The sequence below is a fragment of the Candoia aspera genome, chromosome 7 (assembly GCF_035149785.1).
Source record: "Candoia aspera isolate rCanAsp1 chromosome 7, rCanAsp1.hap2, whole genome shotgun sequence".
NCBI classification, from domain to species: Eukaryota; Metazoa; Chordata; class Lepidosauria; order Squamata; family Boidae; genus Candoia; species Candoia aspera.
In genome coordinates this window covers 17,070,093-17,095,752 of record NC_086159.1, presented here as the reverse complement: position 1 = coordinate 17,095,752, position 25,660 = coordinate 17,070,093, and the positions used below count along the sequence as shown (strand labels likewise).

General features: G+C 41.7%; 1 protein-coding gene across 1 annotated transcript in view; it reads left to right on the top strand.

The window, feature by feature from the left end:
• The window catches only part of IQSEC3 (IQ motif and Sec7 domain ArfGEF 3), a 184,836-nt gene that overhangs the window by 78,097 nt on the left and 81,079 nt on the right, over positions 1–25,660 (top strand). The window contains exons 3-4 of the mRNA XM_063308245.1: positions 6,934–6,974; positions 17,645–17,659. Of these exons, the coding sequence (XP_063164315.1) occupies positions 6,934–6,974; positions 17,645–17,659 (56 nt within the window). The remainder of the gene's footprint in view (positions 1–6,933; positions 6,975–17,644; positions 17,660–25,660) is intronic.

Genomic DNA, 25,660 nt, shown 5'->3' with positions numbered 1-25,660 from the left:
ATAGATGTAGGTAGTCCTCACTTAACTATGGTAATTGAGACAGGCAACTCCATTGTTAAGTGACACGGTTGTAAAGCGCGATGTCACATGACCTCGCCGAATCACAACAGCTGTTGTGGCACTTCCAGTTGCCATCATTAAACGAATCTTGTGTGGTTGTTAAGCGTGATGTCATGATTGCCATTTGTGACCTCCTGCCAGTTTCCCCATTGACTTTGCTTGTCGGAACCTGGCAGTGAAGGTCGAAAATGGAGATCATGTGACTGCAGGACACTGTGACTGTCATAATTGTGAGCTGGTTGCCAAGCACTCGAATTGCGATCACATGACCATGGGGACATTGTGATGGCAGCAACTACAAGGAGCGGTCATAAGTCTCCTGGTAGAGTGCCATCATAACTCTGAATAGTTGCGAACGAGTGGTTGTTAAGCGAGGATTACCTGGAAGGTTATCAGTTGTGTTAGTGCCACATGCAGCATTTCCTGCTAATTGTATGGACAATGCCAGCCAGTTCTCATACATTTTGACCAGTATGCCATAAGACTAAAGCCCAGTGTTGCATGCTCATGCTGTTCTATGCAAGCTAGGACCTCTCATAGGCAACCTGTCTTGCCAACCTGCATTCCACCAACTGGACATACAGTAAATGTAGTGTTCTGGTGCAGGAATCACCAAGCACCATGCTGTTTCATTGTTTTACTGTTTTTCTAGTATTTTAAAACTTGTATTTGTAGCAACGTTGGCTAAAACATGGGTTTAGACACCCCCCCGAACTAGGAACCTGGTCCTTTTGTGATAGATCCTTCTTTCTGAGCACCACTTGCCAACTCACCAACTGTTTGAGCACCACTTAGCTAGACAGAAAGCAACCTCTCTGTCTTGTGTGGTTTGAGTTTCAGTGTGTTGGCCTGATAGAGTCCTTTATTGCAGCCAGCTCTAATTAAGCATTTCCACCTCTTTTCTGTGGGTTTGGTGAAGAGGTGAGTGAGTGAGCTGAAGGTCCTCAGCGTACTGATGATGCCTTACACTAAATCTCCAAATGATCTCACTCAGCAATTTCAGGTAGCTGTTTAAACAGAACAGAGAAGAAGACAGAATTTTGTGAGATCCCAGGATAGCTGAACGTTTTGGGCCAACCCACTAGATGAGATAAGTCAGTTGTTGTTTATTCGTTTAGTCGCTTCCGACTCTTCGTGACTTCATGGACCAGCCCACGCCAGAGCTTCCTGTCGGTCGTCGACACCCCCAGCTCCCCCAGGGACAAGTCCGTCACCTCTAGAATATCATCCATCCATCTTGCCTTTGGTCGGCCCCTCTTCCTTTTGCCTTCCACTCTCCCTAGCATCAGCATCTTCTCCAGGGTGTCCTGTCTTCTCATTATGTGGCCAAAGTATTTCAGTTTTGCCTTTAATATCATTCCCTCAAGTGAGCAGTCTGGCTTTATTTCCTGGAGGATGGACTGGTTTGATCTTCTGGCAGTCCAAGGCACTCTCAGAATTCTCCTCCAACCCCACAGTTCAAAAGCATCTATCTTCCTTCTCTCAGCCTTCCTTATGGTCCAGCTCCCGCAGCCATATGTTACTACGGGGAACACCATTGCTTTAACTATGCGGGCCTTTGTTGTCAGTGTGATGTCTCTGCTCTTAACTATTTTATCGAGATTTGTCATTGCTCTTCTCCCAAGGATTAAGCGTCTTCTGATTTCCTGACTGCAGTCAGCATCTGCAGTAATCTTTGCACCTAGGAATACAAAGTCTTTCACTGCTTCTACATTTTCTCCCTCTATTTGCCAGTTATCAATCAAGCTGGTTGCCATAATCTTGGTTTTTTTGAGGTTTAGCTGCAAGCCAGCTTTTGCACTTTCTTCCTTCACCTTCATCATAAGGCTCCTCAGTTCCTCTTCACTTTCAGCCATCAAAGTGGTATCATCTGCATATCTGAGATTGTTAATGTTTCTTCCAGCGATTTTAACTCCAGCCTTGGATTCCTCAAGCCCAGCTTGTCGCATGATGTGTTCTGCATACCAGTTGAATAGGTAGGGTGAGAGTATACAGCCCTGCCGCACTCTTTTCCCAATCTTAAACCAGTCCGTTGTTCTGTGGTCTGTTCTTACTGCTGCTACTTGGTCGTTATACAGATTCTTCAGGAGGCAGACAAGATGACTTGGTATCCCCATACCACTAAGAACTTGCCACAATTTGTTATGGTCCACACAGTCAAAGGCTTTAGAATAGTCAATAAAACAGAAATAGATGTTTTTCTGAAACTCCCTGGCTTTTTCCATTATCCAGAGGATATTGGCAATTTGGTCCCTAGTTCCTCTGCCTTTTCTAAACCCAGCTTGTACATCTGGCAATTCTTGCTCCTTGAACTGCTGAAGTCTACCTTGCAGGATCTTGAGCATTACCTTACTGGCATCTGAAATGAGTGCCACTGTTCGATAGTTGGAACATTCTTTAGTGTTTCCCTTTTTTGGTATGGGGATATAAGTTGATTTTTTCCAATCTGATGGCCATTCTTGTGTTTTCCAAATTTGCTGGCATATAGCATGCATTACCTTGACAGCATCATCTCGCAAGATTTTGAACAGTTCAGCTGGGATGCCATCATCTCCTGCTGCCTTCTTATTAGCAATGCTTCTTAAGGCCCATTCAACCTCACTCTTCAGGATGTCTGGCTCTAGCTCACTGACCACACCGTCAAAGCTATCCCCGATATTGTTATCCTTCCTATACAGGTCTTCTGTATATTCTTGCCACCTTTTCTTGATCTCTTCTTCTTCTGTTAGGTCCTTGCCATCTTTGTTTTTGATCATACCCATTTTGGCCTGGAATTTACCTCCGATGTTTCTAATTTTCTGGAAGAGGTCTCTTGTCCTTCCTATTCTATTGTCTTCTTCCACTTCCGCGCATTGCTTGTTTAAAAATAATTCCTTATCTCTTCTGGCTAACCTCTGGAATTTTTAACTTAATTGGGCATATCTCCCCCTATCACTGTTGCCTTTTGCTTTCCTTCTTTCTTGGGCTACTTCTAGTGTCTCAGCAGACAGCCACTTTGCCTTCTTGATTTTCTCTTTCTTTGGGATGTATTTTGTTGCCGCCTCCTGAACAATGTTGCGAACTTCTGTCCAGAGTTCTTCCGGGACCCTATCTACTAAGTCCAGTCCCTTAAATCTATTCTTCACCTCCACTGCATATTCCTTAGGAATATTAGTGAGCTCATATCTAGCTGATCTGTGGGTCTTCCCTAATCTCTTTAGTCTGATCCTAAATTGTGCAAGAAGAAGTTCGTGATCTGAACTACAGTCAGCTCCAGGTCTTGTTTTTACCGACTGTACAGATGTCCACCACCTTTGGCTGCAAAGGATGTAGTCAATCTGATTTCGGTGTTGTCCATCTGGTGAAGTCCATGTATAAAGCCATCTCTTAGGTTGTTGGAAGAGAGTGTTTGTTATGCAGAGTGAATTGTCTTGGCAAAATTCTATCAGCCTATGTCCTGCTTCATTTTGTTCTCCCAGGCCATACTTACCTGTAATTCCAGGTGTCATTTGACTGCCCACCTTAGCATTCCAGTCTCCTGTGATGAAAATAACATCTCTTTTAGGTGTGTTGTCCAGTAGGTGCTGCAGATCCTCATAGAACTGCTCTACTTCAGCTTCTTCAGCATCTGTGGTTGGGGTGTATATTTGGATCACTGTGATGTTAGATGGCTTGCCCTGAATTCGAATTGAGATCATTCTGTCGTTTTTTGGATTGTATCCAAGCACTGCTTTAGCCACTTTGCTATTAATTATGAAGGCTACTCCATTTCTTCTGTGGTCCTCTTGTCCACAGTAGTAGATCTGGTGGTCATTTGATGTGAAGTGGCCCATTCCAGTCCATTTCAGTTCACTGACGCCCAAAATGTCTATCTTTAATCTTGACATCTCACCAATAACCACATCCAATTTGCCCTGGCTCATAGACCTTACATTCCAGGTTCTAATGGTGTGTTGATCCTTAGAACATCGGATTCGCCGTTCACCACCAGCACCGTCGGCTGCTAGCCGTCCTTTCGGCTTTGGGCTAGCTGCGTCATCACGTCTGGGGCTAGTTGAACTCATCCTCTGTTCCTCCCCAGTAGCATTTTGACCATCTTCCGACCTGGGGGTCTCATCTTCTGATGGTATCCAGCCTTTTTGTGGTGGCCAGGGGTATCTGCATGGAGGAGGTCAGAAAAGTCAACCTGTCAGCCACCAACATGCAACTGAATTCCCTCCCCTTTTTACGTGCATTGCAATGGACATCAAAAAGGAGCAGAGCTTCAATCACCTGGTTGTGGCTGCCATTGCTATTGGCCCTGTTGGACATTACCTCAAATGAGGAAGAGGGGGAGCCAGGGCCATCTAGGGACATAGTCTTGGCATAGGTGATGCCAACAGTGGTGGAGCCAATGTCTCCACTCTGGTTGAGGCAGATCCAGCAAGCCCCCAGGACATCTTGCTTGTACCCATTGACAGCCTCTCAGACTCAGAAGTCCAGCTACTCATTGTGATAAAAATCCAACAACAGAGAGCTGAGCTCCATAGGTTGGAAAGGCTTGCCAACAGAAGAGCAGAGTCTAAAGAGTACATGCCTCTGCTGTGTATTGGGTGGAGGTTCAACATGGCTGATTTATTGATCTCACCCCCTGGGAGAAAATGCTGGGAACAACTTTTCCAGCCTCTGTCATGTTTAGCTTCCTGTGTTGTGCTTGGAACTTTGGATTCCACCCAGTCCTCTTTCTCTCCTCCGATTCATCACTTGATTCCTGGTCTTGACCTGTATCAAGTCTGTTGACCATGTTTAGAGTTGCCATCTTCAGATACTGATAAGAAGGACTCTTTTCCTCCAAAAGTTCTTCCTGAGCTTGGCCTATCATTGGACTGTGGCAGACATCCAGCTTGCTATCTTGTTGTCTGCTTGTCAGCAATACCAGCCCAGGAAAGCCATCCTTACTTTTTGACCTCCCCATGGAGATCCCCGATGGTGGCTGAGTAATCTGTGGTTTCTTCAGAATGACAGTTAATAGATGGCCAGCTTAGTGGTATTATTGCTGCTGCTGGCAAAAAACATGCAGGAAGAATGAGAGGACCAGATCTTCCTCTTGCCTCAGGCAGTGGGTCCTTTCAGGCCATCCTTGACCTGGAAAGAGACACCTGTTTTCTTCTTTGATTACTCTCATTTTCTTGAATAGGAATAAAAAAAGAGGCTCTGTGATGTATTCAGAGACACAAAGGAGACCAGTCAGAGCTTCAGTGAACCAGCCTGATATTCTAAACTGACAGTCAACCAAATTGACTCACTGGGGGCCAATCAGATCTTTAGCTTTAGCCCCCCAGAACTCATGCTGAGTCAGTCATATTTCCAGATGAGTCAAGCTGGGTTTTCTGATGAGCATCACCCCAGCTTTGGAGACCGGTGTCTTTTCCCCCATCTTGTCATTCCGAATACATCTCCAATTACATAATCCAGGTTGAGTTCTCCCCTCTTTGCATTTTCTTTTTCCTGATCAGGCATTTTTGTATAAACGAGGGAGCTTGTCAGAAGTGATGCTGCTAATAACTGCCAGCCATCTAGTTTTAATTAGAGTTTTCTTCATTAATGCCTCAGCTCCACTCCATGTGGTGGATTAAATAATGTACTCATAGCTCGTTTACAGAAACCCCCAAACTGCAGGGCTGAGCTGCAATCCTTTAATTAAACAGCTTGGCTGATCTGTGCTGCTGCCTTGCCTCATCAGTCTAAGCCGATTAAACAGAATAGGGACTAATAAGGAGAATAAACAGAGAAGGGACTCTTATCTTTTTGAGAGACTTGGAGGCCTCTGTGGCTGAGTGTGTGGGCTATTGACTCCTCCTCTTACAGAAGATATGTGACTGAAGCCACTTTCCATAGACAAGGACTTGCTGAAGCTGCAAAATACTTAGCGACACTCTGAAAAAACAAATAGAGCATGTTGCCCAATTTGCTAGCATTGCGTTAAACAAATGCTTGTTTAACACTTGAGTCTTTTCTTCTGCAAAATTAATGTCAAATGCTCTATTTTAAGCTCCAGGTGTGACTAAGCAAGGGGCTTGATAGCCATTAAACTGGTTGAATAGCCAATTTTCACCTGCAAGAAATGTGGTTCATATGTGAACTGCAGAAACCAATAGGGCTTATACAAGGTAAACCATCAAGAAGGAAGAACAGAAGCAGGAATCTTTTGAAGATGTGAATGAAATCCTACTTTGTTCAACATCTACATGAAGGCATTGAGAGAGGACTTCTCAGCCCAGGATGAGGTATCATCAAGATGCAGATGATACTTAGTATATCTCCATCCTTGGCCAAGCAGAAGATGTGGTGGAAGTCTTGACTCCTAGTCTGGAGGTTGTTAGGGTCTGGATGGGAAGAAATCAGATCCAGATATGCTTCTGGCAGGACAGAGCAGCTGCTGGTTCAGAAGCCAACCAACTCCAGAACAGTTTAATCTGTAGCTCTGGATGGAGCTGAATTCCTCCTGAAAGGGAAGGTCCACAATCAGGAGATTCCTGTGGATTCATAGCTCCTGTTAGAGGAGTGGAGGAAAGTTGAAGCCAGCAAGGTCTTTGCCGAGCTCCATCTGATGTGTCAGTTGCAGATTTCCTTGAAACAGGAGGCACTAATAACATTCACTCTCACCTTTATCATCTCACGGCTGGACTACTCTAATTTGCTCTACATGGTGCTGCCTCTGAAGACCATGTGGGAACTACAGTTGGTGCAAAATGCAGCTGTCTTAATAACAAGTGAGCACTGTTACAATTGCGGTTTAACAGGAGATGCATTAGTTCTTGGTTTGCTTTGGGGTGTAATTCAAGAGGCTGGTTATTAGCACACCACATACATTCTAGGAGAGAGGGCATGCTGTAAGTCTTCTTCATCTGGAAGGCAAACAGTTGGAGGCTTGGAAGAAAGCATTCTCTCTTATGGCTTCTGGACCAGTTTGGTGAGAATAGCCTCTTTCCTCATGACAATCAAGAAAGCAGATAAAACACTGATTTTTAAAAAAAAATTGGCATAGCTTTCAGGTGTTAAGAAGACAGTTGTGTATTTGTGTGCACTATTGTTGTAGAAATGAAGACTAGGACGCTCGGGTCTTCATTCAGGAAAAGAGTTTAATATGCGCATAGGTTCAGACAAGCTCAAGCTTCAAATTCTGAACCCCGAAGGTACGGGGTCCTACTTCTTTTATACCCCCCCATTGGGTGATTATACAGCATAGACTAAGTGTCAACTTCGAGATATATGATACAACTTTAAAAGCAAGCTGGGTGAGAAAAGCTTGGAGGGAGCTGGAGAGCTTCCCTCCCGTACCTTATCTTTGCTCAATTAGCTGCTACAGAATACACATACATTCCTGTTTCTTATCTGCCCATCCGGCTCTTCCCCACATTCCACACTTGCAACAGATAGCTCACTTGCAATAAACAATTGCCTGATGAAAGGGCTTTAGTTCTCTGTTGCTTCCTTGACCCTAATCCCAATTCCACCTCACTATGATGCAATTTTTCCTGGTCCTGATAGGAGGCATTGATATGATTACAGATGTTAGGATACCATTCATATTTATTGATACATGGACTCATATAATACTTGTATTTTGTTGTTTTTTACTATATGCTGCGTACCATCTCCAAACGGCCATATCACTTTTTCTGTGCTCTTTCATCTTCTTACCCGTCCATTCATATCACCTAACAGAATAATAATTTCTCTTGGATCACGTTCATTCAGAATGGTGCATGTTTTTTCTTTTCTCTGGTTCCCCCACTATTACTATTTACTGGAGCATAACGTGCAACTTTCACCAACATAAGGATTCCTGCTTTCATGCACAACCATAACAGATGTCACCAATTCATTTTTGGTCACATTTTTGTCCTTTGATTTGTAACTAAACCTACACTTTCACTTCCCTGCATGTATTCATCAACTCCACAATATCAGACCACCTTCATTCATGTCTATTATAAGCTGCCCTTCTCTGTTAGCTTTACTGGCATACACTGCATCTATTTTCTTTTCTTTTGTTTAATTCAGTAATTCATGCTCTTTACTATTTATTCTTCTTACCATCAAGTTGTAAACTTTCATGTGTCATGGCCCTCAGTAGATGGGCCCATAGATACTGACTTCTGCTGCCCATCGTGGCTTTGATTAATACAGCGTTGTTGTTGTTGTTTTAGTAATGTGGCGAAGAGATGCGTCTCTAGAGATGTTAACAGCTTTAGTTGTATTGATGTATTTTTCAGCATTCCTTGTTTATTGTAAGGACAGTGCAAGTTCTGGCACATTTTGGCCAACGTGCTGCAAGTAAAACCAAATGCAATCTAGAGACTTCCTTGCAAGTGAGACTATTATTGCCTATATCCCACAACTCTGTGGTACATGTAGTATACACACCTACAATCAGGTTGGATGGAAATGAGGCAGAAAATCATTTTTCCTGCAGGGGATTCTGGGACTAATAATCAAAACTTCCTATTGGAGAAGAAGGAAGGAAGGAAGGAAGGAAGGAAGGAAGGGAGGAAGGAAGGAAGGATAGATCGATAGATAGATAGATAGATAGATAGATAGATAGATAGATAGATAGATAGATATTGGAGTTTGGGGATGCATTCTTCAATGTCTCATACCCCAAGGTAAATTCCTAGGTCTTGGGGCAGGGGAAAGGGAAAGTGGTGGCAGCTTTTAGGAATGACATGAGTGTGACATTTCTGAGTCAGCCAAGTTTATGGGAGGAAAAATCCATGCAAATTGATCAGTTTTCAGCTAGGAAAACTAGGCAACGATTGGGCTTCATTTTTTTTTTAAACCTAAGCTACTAGATATAGACTGATATTTGTCCCAACCCATGATTTCAGGAACGGTTGCACTTATTTTTCCTGCTGGTTTTATCTGTTAATGATAGGCAGGCATTCAGCGGATTTGAATAGGCCTGTAATTGCCTCACCATTTCTTGAAGTCTCCTGGCAGAGTTTTTAGCATTCCAGAACAATAATCTTTAAAATTGGCCTTGCTGAAAACCGTCTCCAACAGGACTGCCTCTCATATTTCCTTCTGTGCAAGTTAATGGGATTGAGATGACAGAGCTTCTTTTCTGTTCCAATAATGAAGGGGAAATCTGAAATCAGTGTTGGAGAGGGAAGTGCTTATGCATCTGTTCCATGGATTTTTCACAGTCCATTGTGGAAGCTGGATTGGTGGTGGTGGTGGGGAAAACCTGATGTTTCATTTCTATATGTAGGAGGAAAATGTTCTATAATATGTGATGCCAAAGAGGCAGGGAGTGAAATTATTCAGAAATTACTCAGGGTTGGCAAAGGAGATGAAGAATTCTAATATGCCAGAATCTCCCAATGAATCTTTTAGCATTATGATTTTGAGTCTACGAGCCTTTAAAAATATATTAAATACAATAATACAAATATGACACTGTAATCCTAAATAAAATGTAAAACTTATCCCAAAATATTTGTAGTGGGGAGTGTCCCTGTTAAAATGCCAGCCGGCCATCTTCTCTTCCAGAATGCCCCATTCTTTCCACTTGTTAATCATTAAGTACACAGTCTCTAAGAAGCTGAAGTAGAGCAGTTCTATGAGGGTCTGCAGCACCTACTGGACAACATGCCTAAAAGAGATGTTATTTTCATCACGGGAGACTGGAATGCTAAGGTGGGCAGTCAAATGACACCTGGAATTACAGGTAAGCATGGCCTGGGAGAACAAAACGAAGGACATAGGCTGATAGAATTTTGCCAAGACAATTCACTCTGCATAACAAACACTCTCTTCCAACAACCTAAGAGACGGCTTTATACATGGACTTCACCAGATGGACAACACCGAAATCAGATTGACTACATCCTTGGCAGCCAAAGGTGGCAGACATCTATACAGTCGGTAAAAACAAGACCTGGAGCTGACTGTAGTTCAGATCACGAACTTCTTCTTGCACAATTTAGGATCAGACTAAAGCGATTAGGGAAGACCCACAGATCAGCTAGATATGAGCTCACTAATATTCCTAAGGAATATGCAGTGGAGGTGAAGAATAGATTTAAGGGACTGGACTTAGTAGATAGGGTCCCGGAAGAACTATGGACAGAAGTTGGCAGCATTGTTCAGGAGGCGGCAACAAAATACAGCCCAAAGAAAGAGAAAACCAAGAAGGCAAAGTGGCTGTCTGCTGAGACACTAGAAGTAGCCCAAGAAAGAAGGAAAGCAAAAGGCAACAGTGATAGGGGGAGATATGCCCAATTAAATGCAAAATTCCAGAGGTTAGCCAGAAGAGATAAGGAATTATTTTTAAATAAGCAATGCGTGGAAGTGGAAGAAGACAATAGAATAGGAAGGACAAGAGACCTCTTCCAGAAAATTACAGGCAAAAATGTGTATGATCAAAAACAAAGATGGCAAGGACCTAACAGAAGAAGAAGAGATCAAGAAAAGGTGGCAAGAATATACAGAAGACCTGTATAGGAAGGATAACAATATCGGGGATAGCTTTGACGGTGTGGTCAGTGAGCTAGAGCCAGACATCCTGAAGAGTGAGGTTGAATGGGCCTTAAGAAGCATTGCTAATAACAAGGCAGCAGGAGACGACGGCATCCCAGCTGAACTGTTCAAAATCTTGCAAGATGATGCTGTCAAGGTAATGCATGCTATATGCCAGCAAATTTGGAAAACACAAGAATGGCCATCAGATTGGAAAAAATCAACTTATATCCCCATACCAAAAAAGGGAAACACTAAAGAATGTTCCAACTATTGAACAGTGGCACTCATTTCACATGCCAGTAAGGTAATGCTCAAGATCCTGCAAGGTAGACTTCAGCAATTCATGGAGTGAGAATTGCCAGATGTACAAGCTGGGTTTAGAAAAGGCAGAGGAACTAGGGACCAAATTGCCAATATCCTCTGGATAATGGAAAAAGCCAGGGAGTTTCAAAAAAACATCTATTTCTGTTTTATTGACTATTCTAAAGCCTTTGACTGTGTGGACCATAATAAATTGTGGCAAGTTCTTAGCAGTGTGGGGATACCAAGTCATCTTGTATGCCTCCTGAAGAATCTGTCTAACGACCAAGTAACAACAGTAAGAACAGACCACGGAACAACGGACTGGTTTAAGATTGGGAAAGGAGTATGGCAGGGCTGTATACTCTCACCCTACCTATTCAACTTGTATGCAGAACACATCATGTGACATGCTGGGCTTGAGGAATCCAAGGCTGGAGTTAAAATCGCTGGAAGAAACATTAACAATCTCAGATATGCAGATGATACCACTTTGATGGCTGAAAGCGAAGAGGAACTGAGGAGCCTTATCATGAAGGTGAAAGAAGAAAGTGCAAAAGCTGGCTTGCAGCTAAACCTCAAAAAAACCAAGATTATGGCAACCAGCTTGATTGATAACTGGCAAATAGAGGAAGAAAATGTAGAAGCAGTGAAAGACTTTGTATTTCTAGGTGCGAAGATTACTGCAGATGCTGACTGCAGTCAGGAAATCAGAAGACGCTTAATCCTTGGGAGAAGAGCAATGACAAATCTCAGTAAAATAGTTAAGAGCAGAGACATTACACTGACAACAAAGGTCCGCATAGTTAAAGCAGTGGTGTTCCCTGTAGTAACATATGGCTGCGACAGCTGGACCATAAGGAAGGCTGAGAGAAGGAAGATCGATGCTTTTGAACTGTGGTGTTGGAGGAGAATTCTGAGAGTGCCTTGGACTGCAAGAAGATCAAACCAGTCCATCCTCCAGGAAATCAAGCCAGACTGCTCACTTGAGGGAATGATATTAAAGGCAAAACTGAAATACTTTGGCCACATAATGAGAAGACAGGACACCCTGGAGAAGATGCTGATGCTAGGGAGAGTGGAAGGCAAAAGGAAGAGGGGCCGACCAAGGGCAAGATGGATAGATGATATTCTAGAGGTAATGGATTCGTCCCTGGGGGAGCTGGGGGTGTTGATGACCGACAGGAAGCTCTGACATGGGCTGGTCCATGAAGTCACGGAGAGTCGGAAGCGACGGAACGAATAAACAACAACAACACAGTCTCTGAATATTTTGATTACAAACCTCCCAAATCCAGATAAACTTCTGAACATTATCAGCTATCATTACTCTGATAATCTTTTGAGCCATACTATCATTCAACATTCTAACATTGGCCATAATTGACATCATAAGAAACTGGAGTATGGAACTCAGCTGTCCTTGCTTGGTTCCTCCTACACCTCGGAGTAGCTAACCAGCTTTGCCAAGGTTTTGCTTAGCATTAGGTGCAAACTAGGAATTCAGAGGGGGGCCTTGTCAAACAAGCCAGAATCGTGTTTCTTGCTGCTTATTGATAGTCTGCAGATCACATTTAGGAATACAACTTCATCTATTGGTCAGAATTCACTTTAAACATACACAGTGTGCCTTCTTTTTAATATATTCACTACTTGCCGCTTATTTACATCTCCCAGTTCTTAATGGTGTGTGTTAAGAAGCATTCTGAGTGGCTCTTCATTTGGTAGTTGATAACAAGACATCTTAACACTGTTGCAGGGGGTGAATTAGCAATTTCTCAGCAGCCTTCAGCGGTTCCTATAAAACTAAATTGACCGTTTTCCTAGAATTTTGGACAGTTGCCTTCTGGTGTTTCTTAGTTGGCTTCTGTAAAAATCAGGTTGTTGGGCTGGATAGACTTCTGGCCTAATCCAACAGTTTTCTTCTTATGTCAGCCACTGTGAGTTGCCTGGAGTCATTATATGAGATAGGTAGCCATATAAATCCTGTAAATAAATAAATAAGTAAATAAGTAAATAAAATTGTCATGTTCTAAATCTTGAAACAGTTTTGTATCATCCACTGGCTGAAGATAACATTTTTAAAAAGTCACTTTATTAAAAAACAAACAAACCCAAACAATCCCTAAAAAGATAACACAAACAAACATAATAATACATAAGGTGATCAGATTAAATATTGGACCAGAATATCCCATAGTCCTGAGGAATCTTATCTTTATTATCTTCAATAATAGCATCAATAAAAGGGTGCCGTGTATCATACAAATCTTTTAGATCTGCATATGCTTTACTATAGGGATGCGGTGGCGCTGCGGGTTAAACCGCTGAGCTGCCGATCGGAAGGTCGGTTTGAAACCGCGCGGCGGGGTGAGCTCCTGTTGCTAGCCCCAGCTCCTGCTCACCTAGCAGTTCGAAAACATGCAAATGTGAGTAGATCAATAGGTACCGCTTCGGCAGGAAGGTAACGGCGTTCCGTGTCGTCATGCTGGCCACATGACCCTGAAGTGTCTATGACAACGCCGGCTCTAAGGCTTAGAAACGGAGATGAGCACCACCCCCTAGAGTCGGACACGACTGGACTTTACGTCAATGCTTTACTATATTTTAATTTATGGGTTCTATTTTCTATAGCTACTGTACTTTATTTAACCATAGGTCAAGCGAAGGAGAAGAACCTGATTTCTACCACTGAACAATGGTCACCTATTAAACTTTTCTCTTGTTAGTGTCTGATTTCGAATAAGACAACACTTTATGATGTGACTGTATTGCTTATAATTTGTAAGATACCAGACTGAAGGACTTCAACTCCATTTGATGACTCTGTCCCTTCTCTGTTGTTGTTCGTACATGCTGAGCGGCTCAGTGAACATTCACACAGTACCACTTCTCTCCCTTCCCTCAACATTTTCCTCAATAACTTTGCCCCCATTCCCACAGTCTTGTTAATTCTGAAAAGCTCATACCATTTTCCCCCTCCTAACATTATCTGCCCTTCCCTGACTTCCTTTCCTTGTAATCCTTGTTCTACGCTTAGCTACAGGCCATAAAATTTCGCTTTGCAGGATGTACGATATGGCTTATCCCATACAGTCAACAAAGAATGGGCAGATCCATTTATTTCTGGTTCTTACTACTTTTGAATGTGTCCCTCTGTAAGTACATTCTGTCTTGTCATCTGCCTTAATCAGTATGTTTTTAAAATCTGAAAAAAAAATGCACTGAAATAATCTGCACCTAACCAGTCTGGCACTGCTATGGCAGTGGGTAGAGACTATGGTGGAGCCAAGGGGAGAACCCATACGGCATCAGTTGCACTTGTAATGATGCCATCATCTATTGTGGACAATGGTGTCTTTGGCTGCTTACCATGAGGAATGTCACAAGATCTGAAAATATATTTAAAATGTCTCTCAAAATATTTCTAAATGCCTTTTAGAGCATGAATTAGAACATAAGAAGCCAGTGTGGTATAGTGGTAAAGCTGTTGTACTAGTATCAGGAGATCTAAAGTTCAAGTCCGCCTTCAGCCATGGAAACTCGCTGAGTGATTTTTGGCCAGTTACTCATCCCAACTTACCTTACAAGGTTAATGATATAGGGAAAATTGGTGGAGGTTGTGTTATGTTTTGCCCCTGGAGGAAAGGTGGGATGTGTGTCTAAGACAAATATTTTAAACTCCTCAAAGCTGTTTCTTAGGATTGAAAGATGTGCATATTTAATGGCCAGTGTTCCAATCCACATATTAATCTGAGAGATACTGATCAGGATTTTGTAAAGATTGAATTTCATCTGACAAGAACGTATCCTCATCATATAGTTTCCATCCCACTGCTTAGGCAGGCTGAAGTCAGTCTAAGGTGTTCAGGCATGAAAGTAATGTTTTCTCAGGTTCTGGACCTTCCAAGAGGACATTCTGGGACACGTGAAGGAGGAGCCTTTGGAAGTCAGTGATCATCTGGGCTCCAATTGGCCTACAGCAGGTCAATGGGCTCTGCACCTTCATGGCCATTTCAGCTGTGGCTCCAAAAGGATACCTTACTTACGTAGCCTGTATGCGTGTGTGAGAGAGAGGGGGTAGGTGGGAATATTGGCCTTAGATAAGAGTGAATGCAGGTCTTCTAGGAGGCCAGTATTCCCATTAGAAGTCAGAAAGCAGAACTTCACTCAGCAGCATTTTCTCCTTCCAAGGAGTGGGTAGAGAGGAGCAGCTGCATAGCATGATTCCCAAGATCTTGAAAGACACGGATGGCAGGACTTAAAAGCACAGAATGGTTTTTTTTAAAGCTGTAGCCACATTGGCTAGAACTTTCAACAAAAATCTCCAATGATCAGCTCCAGTAAGAACAGCTGATAGCCACCATTCCCCAGGCAGTCTGCCTTCTCAGCATGGCAAGCAGGCTAGGAAGGCAAAGTATGCATGAAATAATAAAAACGACAGGTTGAAATCTGAACCCCGCCACACATTCAAGATGGTGATTGGTTGTCGTTCTTTCTGCCGGTAGGTAACACCAGGTAGGAGGAAAATAGGGGCCTAGGAACCCCGCTGGTTCCAGCTATCCAGGAAGTAATCTCCATTATCTTGAGTATACTAACACTCTTGGCCTCACTGTTGAAGTGCAGTGAAATAGAGGTTGTGGGGACAGCCCTTTCCTATTGACATACTCTCCTCCTATCTCAAGGATGGGAGGAAAGCACCTTACCCTCCATCATCCCCATTTTCTTTTGCTTCTCTCTAACAAATCCTTGGATTTTCTGTTTTGCTTTGCTATGCTTCCTTCTAGAGGTGCCTTGTCTAACTTTTTCTAATATGAATGGTTGAAGCTGACCATGGTTAGGCAACATTTATTAAAATATCTACCCAATCTGAGGTGGATTTTCATCACCTCCATTGATTATGACAACAGCCTCACAAGGCTGGGCTAGAGTGACCTTTATTTTCACTGAGTTTCCATTTGAAACATGACATTTCCAGTGAAAGCCTGTTTATTCTCGCAGTAACATCACTGTGCCTTTTAGTTCTTTAATGTGAAGTTGCCCAAATTTGAAATAATTTTTTAAATAAATTGTGATCTCCCAGGGAACCCCTAGTGACCTCTCATGGAACCCTAGGGTTCCATGGAACCCTGTTTGGGAAACCCTAGTATATTTTATTTATTTATTTATCAAATTTGTCACCGCCCATCTCCTCTCACCAGAGGGACTCTGGGTGGTTTACAACAAGAGTACTCAATTAAAAATAAATATAAAATACATTACAATATACAAAAATATAAACACCATTAATAAAAACTATGAAGATAGAAGTATATAGGAACCAAGCAGATGCAGATCAGTATCTATGATATAACTACATAGGAACACTTGTAGAGGTATGCAGTTTTCAGATGTGAAGTAGAAAACAGACTTCAGTTCCAGCATGGGTGTGCTTGATCCATGCACCAAGCACATCTTTCCTGCTTTGGATCCAAATACTGCACCTCTTTAAAAGTTGATAATATGGGGATATGCCTGGAAAGGTTGCCAAAAATTAAAACTAACAGAAGCAAATCTTTAAATGACTACGCTAGGAAATTAAAAAAAAAAAAAGAGGAAAAGGGAGAGGAACGTTCTGCCTTTGGGTTTTGCATATGTTAACTTCCTTTTGAAGTTTAATTTTCTCATGTATAAAATGTTGCTTAGATCAGACTTGAAACATGATCAATGCAACTGGCAAGTGTTTACTTTGTGATTATGGAGCAATTAAATTCCAACTCAATACAGTTTAGGCATCATACAGCTGCACACTCATTCCTGAGTGCCCACTGCTACCTCAGCACCAATCAGTGGTTAAGAAACATAACCTAATCAATCTTTTTGGGCCTCATCCCTGAACCACTTCCATTTACAGTTCAGACTTCCTCAATATAGCTTTGAACTGTGACAGGCTTCTAATGTGGGATTGCAATGTTGTCGTTGTAGCTGGTAAAAGTTTGTTTTGATTCTTCAAGGAACCAGGAGTGAAGGTTCACTTGAGGTAAGAAACAAAAACGAAATATCAATATTCCCGATTCCCAGAAGAGTAACCTGGATCTGATGTGTGCCCACTCATCCTACTTGCATAACAGCAGGTTCTTCTTTCATTAAAGGAGCAAAAAAGGTATTTCTATATCCAAAGGGGTTAAACTGCTACTAAAGCTAAACTGAAATGGCTCCATTTGTATACATCCAATTTGGCTATCTTTCAGCTGGGGGCAAATTATTTTTCCCAAGCTAATTCAGAAGAGACATCTTCTTGTCTCTTCCCTTCAGTAAGTTATAAAGTACTGCGTTGAGTGTCAAAATGGAATTTCATTTTAAGGTAGCAATAATCCTCAGCTCTCCTAATTGTCTCTTGCTATACAGGGATGGAGAAGGTATTTTTAAACTTATAGGTGAGAGAATAAAGGTACTTAATAGTATATGCCTCAATGAAATTGTTTGGAGGTATTTCTCCCTCCCCCCTCCAAAAAACTGTCTTTCACTTCAATGTCATTGTTTTTAAACCCTCCAACAGCACTTCTCCACATCCCAAACTCTGATTCAGCTTGATTCATCCAACCACCATTATTATTGCCATTATTGGATGCTTCTGCTGAGACAAAAGTTGCAGCCATTTCATAATGCTTTGCATGGAGTAATGGAAGAAATTAGACTGGATGCTCTCTTTTGGGAAGCATTTCCAGCTACTTTTATCCAAGCCAGAATTCTTCTGTTTTGTGGTTAGTGATATGTGATTGGCAGGACTTGGCAGCCAGCAAGCTCAGTCTGTTAAGAGGAGCGTTAGCAGCTGGTGTGCCACCATATGTGCCCTTCTTCGCAAGAGACAGAGTCAACATGAGAACAGTGAAATGAAAACATGCTTCATCCTCTTTCACAGCTCAAGCAGGGACCAGCTAAGAGGAATGTGCAGTGGAGTGGGCATTAATCGAGGCATACGAAGTAGCTTGCATCACACGCCCCACCTCTGTTGCACCTCTCTCACACAGCACTCACATAGTAAACAACAACAACAACACTTCCACCAACTTGGAGTGCTCTTCTGTGATTATTTACTGACTTTTTTTCTTTGCAAGAGTACTTGCTAAGCGCTTTACGTTTATTACCACCCATCTGTGGCCAGTGAACTGTAAACTCAGTCTCAAAGGTTCTTTCTTTGGTAAATCAGCTGCAAACCATTAGAGAGACTGCACACATACACACACCCGCTTTAGAATAATGCCCACCCCCTCTTCATGCATCATCATACTGATGCTGTTTTAATTTCCTAATTCTCTGGTGGAAAATTGTACATTGGTTCTTCTTAAACCAATTAATACCTGCCTGTTTTCCATACAGTTTAGCTAGAGGCTATCAACTTTTTTAACCAATGAAAACACATTAGGGCAAAGGATCTTTAGACAAATAATTCTGAAACAGCCTGTCTGGTAAATCCTTTGTGACACTGCAGTTACTTCTTTTTAAAAGGCGATCACCCTATTGCTCTGGAGGTCAGCCTCAGGGAGCTGTGCAGCTTTGTTTCACAACAGCCCATGACCCACAGAAGTATTTCCAAATCTTATGAATAACCAGCAATGGTTCCACAGAGCATATTATGGCCTGGATTGACAGTCTTGGTAAAACATCTCTTAAAACAAGCATCTTCATTTCAGGCACGCCTAAATATTTTTAGAAATAATATTTTCTGCAAAAAATTATCAGTGCAGAATTGTATTTCTCATTTCCTTTCTCTCGGCAATAAATTAGCGTGCTTAATGGTTGTTGTTATAGTGTTAAAGGATGGGATAAAATGTTGGTACAAGAAATAAGGGTACGCTCAAGCATATTTCCTAAATTATCAGCTGAACTGAAATTTGAATGTGAATCTCGCAGGACAAAGTTCAACTTCTGAAAGAAATTTTTAAAACAGACTGACATCAGTGAGCGTAGGCTAAAAATCATTCATATCGTTTAACTTTTCTTTTTATGGTATGGGACAAGAATTCTGAGGAGTGGCTAAGTCTTTATTACTTTTAAAAGAGCCAAGAACATATATCAGTTCTGAATGTTTTTTTTTCTTAGATTGGCTTTTTGCATGAAAATGCTTTTAGTGTTTTAATATGTGTATTTTAGATTTAATTGCTTTTTATTATTTGTATTATGAAGGTTTTGGGGGAGGTTGGTTTTTAATGGACTGTTTTAAGCCACTTTTTGTTCCCAAAGGTAGTTTATAACATTTGAAAGTCCATACATATGTAAAAGGTGTGCTCATTCTGAAGCTTGATTTCACTGTGCAAGTGAAAACCTCGGAGACCTAACAAGCTGTTTTGTGCCAAGCTAGATTTCTGATATTGTTGGCTCTGACCAACAGCAGATCTCAGGCACAGGTGTCCAAGAAAGCTATGATGATGGAAAAATGATAGCATGCAGGTGGTGCAAACCCTGCCCTTACATCATACTTCCATTCTGATGTTTGACAGAAGTATGTAAATCATGGTATTTATGTCATGAAATCATGACATCTATGTCATCACTTGTCCCCCTATTGTGCCCCCTGTGGATGCCTCTGGTCTTCGGGGTTTCAGCAGAAGTGTTTCTGTTGGGTGTTCCCTGGGCTTGGTTGTTCTCTTGCAGTTCTTTCATGATCTTTCATGAAACATCTGCAAGAAAACAACAAGATCTGTCATGAAACGTCTGCAAGAAAACAACAAGGCTCAGAGAGCTCCAAGGACTCCACAGATCTTTCATTACCAGGCTAGGTAACATCATCAGTCCTTGCAAGAGTAGAGTTTGCAGCCAGCACCCATCAAACTCCATTCTCCCATGCACTGATGATGTAACCTAGCCTGGTAATGAAACGTCTTCAAAAAAACAACCAAACCCAGGGAACACAAAAAACCAGCAATTCAACCCTGAGCTACATGCTGTATATTTTGTACTATTAGAAATATTTTACTTTTTTTAAAAAAAGAGAGAATGTGGTATGCCACAAAGCAAAGCAATAGCCTCAAAGTGAGCTTTCCTAGAAAATAAAAATGACAGATGCTTACAGATGGTTGGTAGGGAGCCTCCTACAAAGGAAATGGGGTTAGAGGAGATGGCAGTAACATTCTGATCAAAGCAGGACTTTTTAGTTGGATCTGGCTCCCTGGGTGGCCAGTTTGCCAGAATGCCCACAGCTGTCACAAAATTCCACTTGCTTTTAAACCCCAGGAAGCCTCCAAAGTCCAGCACTGATCTTTGACTCTCATCTAGTCCATCTAGATACTACTGGATGCAGAATTCAGCCAGAGTCTGTTTCTTTAAGTTCTTCTTAACGTGGAGATTTAATTGTCCTGCCTACTTTTTTGCCATGACAGGAAGCTGAAATTATGTATTTGTTTACCTACTCTTGTTTGCCTCCTCTTCTAGCAACTCTGGATGGCTTACAATATACGCAGCTAAAAACACCATAAAATCATCATAAAAACAATCCACAAAAAATAAACCCATAAATACTCTTAATAAAAATGATTGCTGCCAGTTACATTTATGTAAAATCCTATCAAAACTGCATAATTTGTCCTGATTGAAAGATTCAGCTTTCCTTGGTATGAATGGCTCTATCAGAGAATGGTGAAATGTGATACATATAGCACATTGGATATAAACCCCTGCAGATGGCTAACCTGTAAATCACTATTTAATAAGTTTCTACTGGAGGCTGTGAAACTGCTTTTCTTTAATGCAGGAATAGGAATCTATAGTCCTGCAGATGTTGGACCTCCTAACCATACCTCTTCATTGATTTGGCTGGAGCTGCTGGAAATAGCTTTCACAGAACACACAACTGAGCATGCATAAATGGCCTTTTGTGTTGTGGCATTTAATGTATGTTTTGATCCTACGCCTAGTTTCAAATGAAAATCTGCCAGCTAGCAAAAAAGCAAATATCCCTTGGAGGGAGGGGGAACAGAAGAGCGTGGATGATTTCTTAAGCAATGCCAAGGCTTCAGAAAATTATTCTTTTGGGGGAGGTTTTTTCCCCCTCATTGCTGTAAGAACTAACAAAGCTGTTGGTTTGAACACATACATTATAAGGTCAGGGGTGTGACTCCTGCTGATTCCTAGCAGGCTCTGGCCTCTCTTACGGCACTTTTTGATTTCATCCCAGTGGGGTGACCCTCATAAATGAATGGCCTACCTTTGCTCCATCATCATGTTCTGGAAGGATGAAGTGAAGCTGGGGATTCTTCTGAGCTTTCTATTTCTATTTTCTCCCACAGGGCCTAATAGCTTGGCTCCATCAGTTCCCCTGAGGGAAGAAAGGTCTGAATAAGGACATGAAATAAATTTATTTGATCACTATTGTAGTGAAACATTATCTGAGTTGGATATTTAATTGCAGTACATGAACTGAAACATAACAATACTTCGATATTCAACGTCCTAAATTTTGTGATTTTTTTTTTTTTGCAGTTACAATGTAAACACTAGAGGAAACCATAGGGGAAAAAAGCACACAATTAGTTTTTTTATTTTTCTCAACCCTAAATTTCTTAGAAGTGGGGTTGGGAGGCTCAGCTTCAGATGGGCTAGATACCCTAACCTGATCCAGGGAATTTTTATACCCCATTTCTCTCCTCATATTATTTCCCAATATTCGCTTGAACGCTTGTTTGGGCAAGTCTGGTTAACCACTATAAAAGTAAGTGGAATTATTGTTCAGAAATTGGAGACTAAATATAAGCAATCTTTCCTGGCTGGCAAGTACACCTAGAATATTGAGAGTACGCCGGAGTCTCTCTCACAAAATGGTTGCTATGGTGGGTATGTGCAGTCCCAAAATATCAATTTACCAGAAGACAATCCAGCAAAGTTGCTCCCTGGACTGGCTGCATTTTTATATACCCTGGAATGCCTTTATGGGTCCTGGAGATACTCATATAAATGAGGATGATGCCAGAAGCTGGTACTTTGCTCTGTATCATGCCAGCATCTCATTTCATTATTCTAATAATTGGATGGGAGAAGAAGGCAGATAGAGACCAGAGGATATATCCCAGGATAATTTATGCCCATGGACACCCCATTGCCTACCCAAATGTATTGGACTTCTTCACATAATGTCTGAGGAAAATTACTGTGGCTAATTTCCAGCTTAGTTTGCATCCACCTACTCCCAGTGAATCCCTGTACCCACTTGAGTGCAAACATCCCCCCCTCCCCGGTCTGTTCAGGGAATAAAGATTCAGCCTGATACAGCTTGTTTATTTATCAAGTATCACAAACATCAAAACACTCAGCTGGCACAGATAGGACAAAAGACAGGCAAAAGTAGGGAGAAAAAGAGACATGAACAAGAGGCAAAAATCTATATTACTTATTTATGGACCCGTATCAAAAGGCTCAGAACTTTCCAGAGCCACTGAAAACAATACTGTAGGTGAGTAGCACAGACGGTAGTTTTATTTACAGAGAGGTATAGAGGAGGACTCTAGGTGATCCCTCTTCCATTCTGCCCCACGAAGAAACCATTTAGACCATTTAGTGGGTGGAGTTGATGCAAGCCACCATACGCTGAAGACCCTCTTGGCTGTATTTACTTTTGTGTGTGCCTTTGAGTCAGTTTTCCTTTAAAGTGGAACTGAAATATATCTGATTCAAAACAGTGACTGGGAGAGCAAATCATCCTGGTTTAAGATTCACTGACTTACTCAGCTCCCCTGGGACCTGCAGGGTCCCAGGGGAGCTGAGTAAGTCAGTGAATCTTAAACCAGGATGATTTGCATACACAGCTCTATCACCACTGTGCATCATCCAGTGATTTCACAGTAGGCAAGGCTGTCAGTAACTGATGTTTCAGCACAATATTATGTAAGAAGCTTGCACCATCACATTCATGTAAACAATCCACTGAAGGCAGGCTGGAGGAAGCAAGTTAATCTCTTTCTTGGTTGTCATTAAATTAATGTGAACATCATACATTTGTGCACACCCACTCACCCTCACCCACAAACCTACTCATTTCTGTATGATTTCTGCTGTGCTGTGGATAGTCTTTGCTGATCTCATTTGTCGTCCCCTTGAGGCCACATGACTGAAAAAAAAACCCACCACCGAATTTTTTTGTTAGAAGCTCACCCTTTTAAAAATTATGCTTTCCTCCTCCTTGCAGATCTCATAATCCCTGTTTTATCAGATGTTTTTGTTTGGCCTGGTGAATGATGCCACTCACACATCACCACAGGGTTAGCCCACCAAATTTTGAATGGAGAGCTGTATATTTTCCCAATGCCAAGAGAACCAGAATGTAAAGCCTGAATTGCTCCTGATGCTGAGGTAATCCTTCTAGAGCTACAGGAGGCTGACTTATTGCAGCTCAAACTGTCTGCGTATTTTGTCCATGTTGATAGGCTTTTCCCATTAACTGCTATTTGACTGCCATCATTGGAGATGCCAGAGAAGGATGCCTGGGTCTTCCTTCATGCAAACCATGTGCAATAGGTCTTATATGCCATGGGTTGGAAAAATTCCAGTTTGTGGGTCCCTTTGGTTGTCTTCTCATTTTGGTCTGATCGTTGTGTTGCCTTAGTTGCATTCTCACCTAGTCCAAATTGATGGCTTACTTGGGAAGGATAGATACTAATAGCACACAAGAATATGTCCATCATACCAGAATTTGCTCACATTTAGTTTTAGTGGAGACTCTGAGATCTAACATTTTGAGCTCAAGGGCAAGACTTCTCTTTAACAACCTTACTGTGCATGATTTTATATACCTCTGATGTATATAAACCTTCTAAGGTTTATATAAACCTTAGATACCTCTGATGTTTATATACCTTCTAAGCCACTTTCATTCCAATCTACAAAGTCTGATGTAGCCCCTGAATTTTTTTGGACTCTTTCTAGCTCTACCCTCTCTTTTTTGACAGTGTGATCAATAATTGTTGCAACCTGATTGTATTAATTCATTGTATGGTGTTTCTGAAAATACTGTTAACTAACAGTAGAGGTGGTGGTAGAAAAATAACACTTTATCTATCTGTCTGAGGCAGTGCTTCTCAACCTCAGCAACTTTAAGATGTGTGGACTTCAACTCCCAGAATTCCCCAGCCAGCAAGGGGAATTCTGAGCTGGCTGAAGAATGGCTGGGGTGGCTGGGGAATTCTGGGAGTCGAAGTCCACACATCTTAAAGTTGCCGAGGTTAAGAAAAAATAGTCTAAGGATTAGGACTCATGTGCTCTGTCTGAGAGGGTCTGGATCCTTGCTATTCCATTGTAGAAATAGCTGAAGCTATTTTCATCCAACCTGCTAAAGAATTCAGTGTCTGCCCTCAGGGTGTAGAAAGGGCTTGTGAACAAGCTTAGGAGTTTTAAACAGGAAAGGAAAAAAGAGGGGCTTTTCAACAACTGGTTGCAGGCAGAATTTGATTATGTCCTGCATTCTCAAAAGTGAAGCTGGGTTTTTTACTGGTAAACAGCAGAAGCTAAAGGAGACAAGTTTCAAAGAAAGTCAGAATACATTAAGAATTGCATTTTGAATTATGGAAAACTCTCCCTGATCCAATAGTATTTGTCTTTCACAGGCAACTCAGGTCAAAAGCTGCAGGCTGAGAAACAGAAAAACATTTTGTTTGTAGCTTTGAGTTTTATCCTCTCTCAGTTTCCTTCTTTCCCTTGTTTAAGGTTTTAACATCTCTGTGCTATAATGCTTGAGATAATCTAGAAAAGGCTTTTTGTATTCTGTCCCATCACACAATTTCTACTTAGTTGGGTGCCTACCAGCTTGTCACTCAAAACTCAGTTTGTCAACCTGGGTCCTGAAATCATACATTATAGAGGATAGTACAAGATAGATTGTCATTCCATTTTGTTCTCTCTCTTGTGTGTCATTTGTATAAAGGTCTGCCCAATCCTTTAAATTAAGAGGGAGAAAGAAGCGGAACACTGCAGCAGCATGAATAGTTTAATTAGTTAGATTAATCCAATTAAATACAAGTTGGTAGAATTCAAAAACAAGGCTAATCTTACCGTTAGGATGGATGAACCCGACAGCCTTAACAGCACGTTATGGCTATCTTAGAAGGAGGACAAATTGTTAGTTACTGTGTTTTTACTGCCAAATTTTGAGGAAAAGAACATGTAGTGGTTTATGCACCATGTGCCCAAATAACTTGGATAGCTTTAGTAATATACACATTGATATCAATGGGAAAAAGGTCCATATACTGTTTTGCCACAAGCAGTGACATGCCTTGGGCCTGTTTTGTTAAAAAATAAGTGCTCAGTTAACTCATTGGCAGGTTTTCAAATTATTTTAAATAGAAGAGCTGCAAATGAAGTGCAGGCAAATATAGATGCTGGGCAATTTTGAAAAGTGAGTATCTTCCTAGAGCAGTGTTTCTCAACCATGGCAACTTGAAGATGGGTAGACTTCAACTCCCAGAATTCCCTACCCAGCAAAGCTGGCTGGAGAATTCTGGGAGTTGAAGTCCACCCATCTTCAAGTTGCCAAGGTTGAGAAACACTGAGCTGAGTGCTTTGCTTGTGAAGGTGTCCACTTGTCCATAGAAAAATCAGAGTCAACCTGAAACTTCCATAGAGCTAGAGAGGATGGCAAGGAGCCATTTCAACAGTTCTGATAAATTTGTGATTGGTCCCATCCACTTTGATGGTTATTTGATGAAGGGAAACTCCTCCAAGGGCATCCATTTTCTTTGCATCATTCTCAGTGATGGGCTGGCTGCCAAGGTTGAGAAACACTGTCCTAGAGGCTATGGAATGTCTTCCCCAGACAGACTCACCAGACACTTACAGAGTATTTATTTTT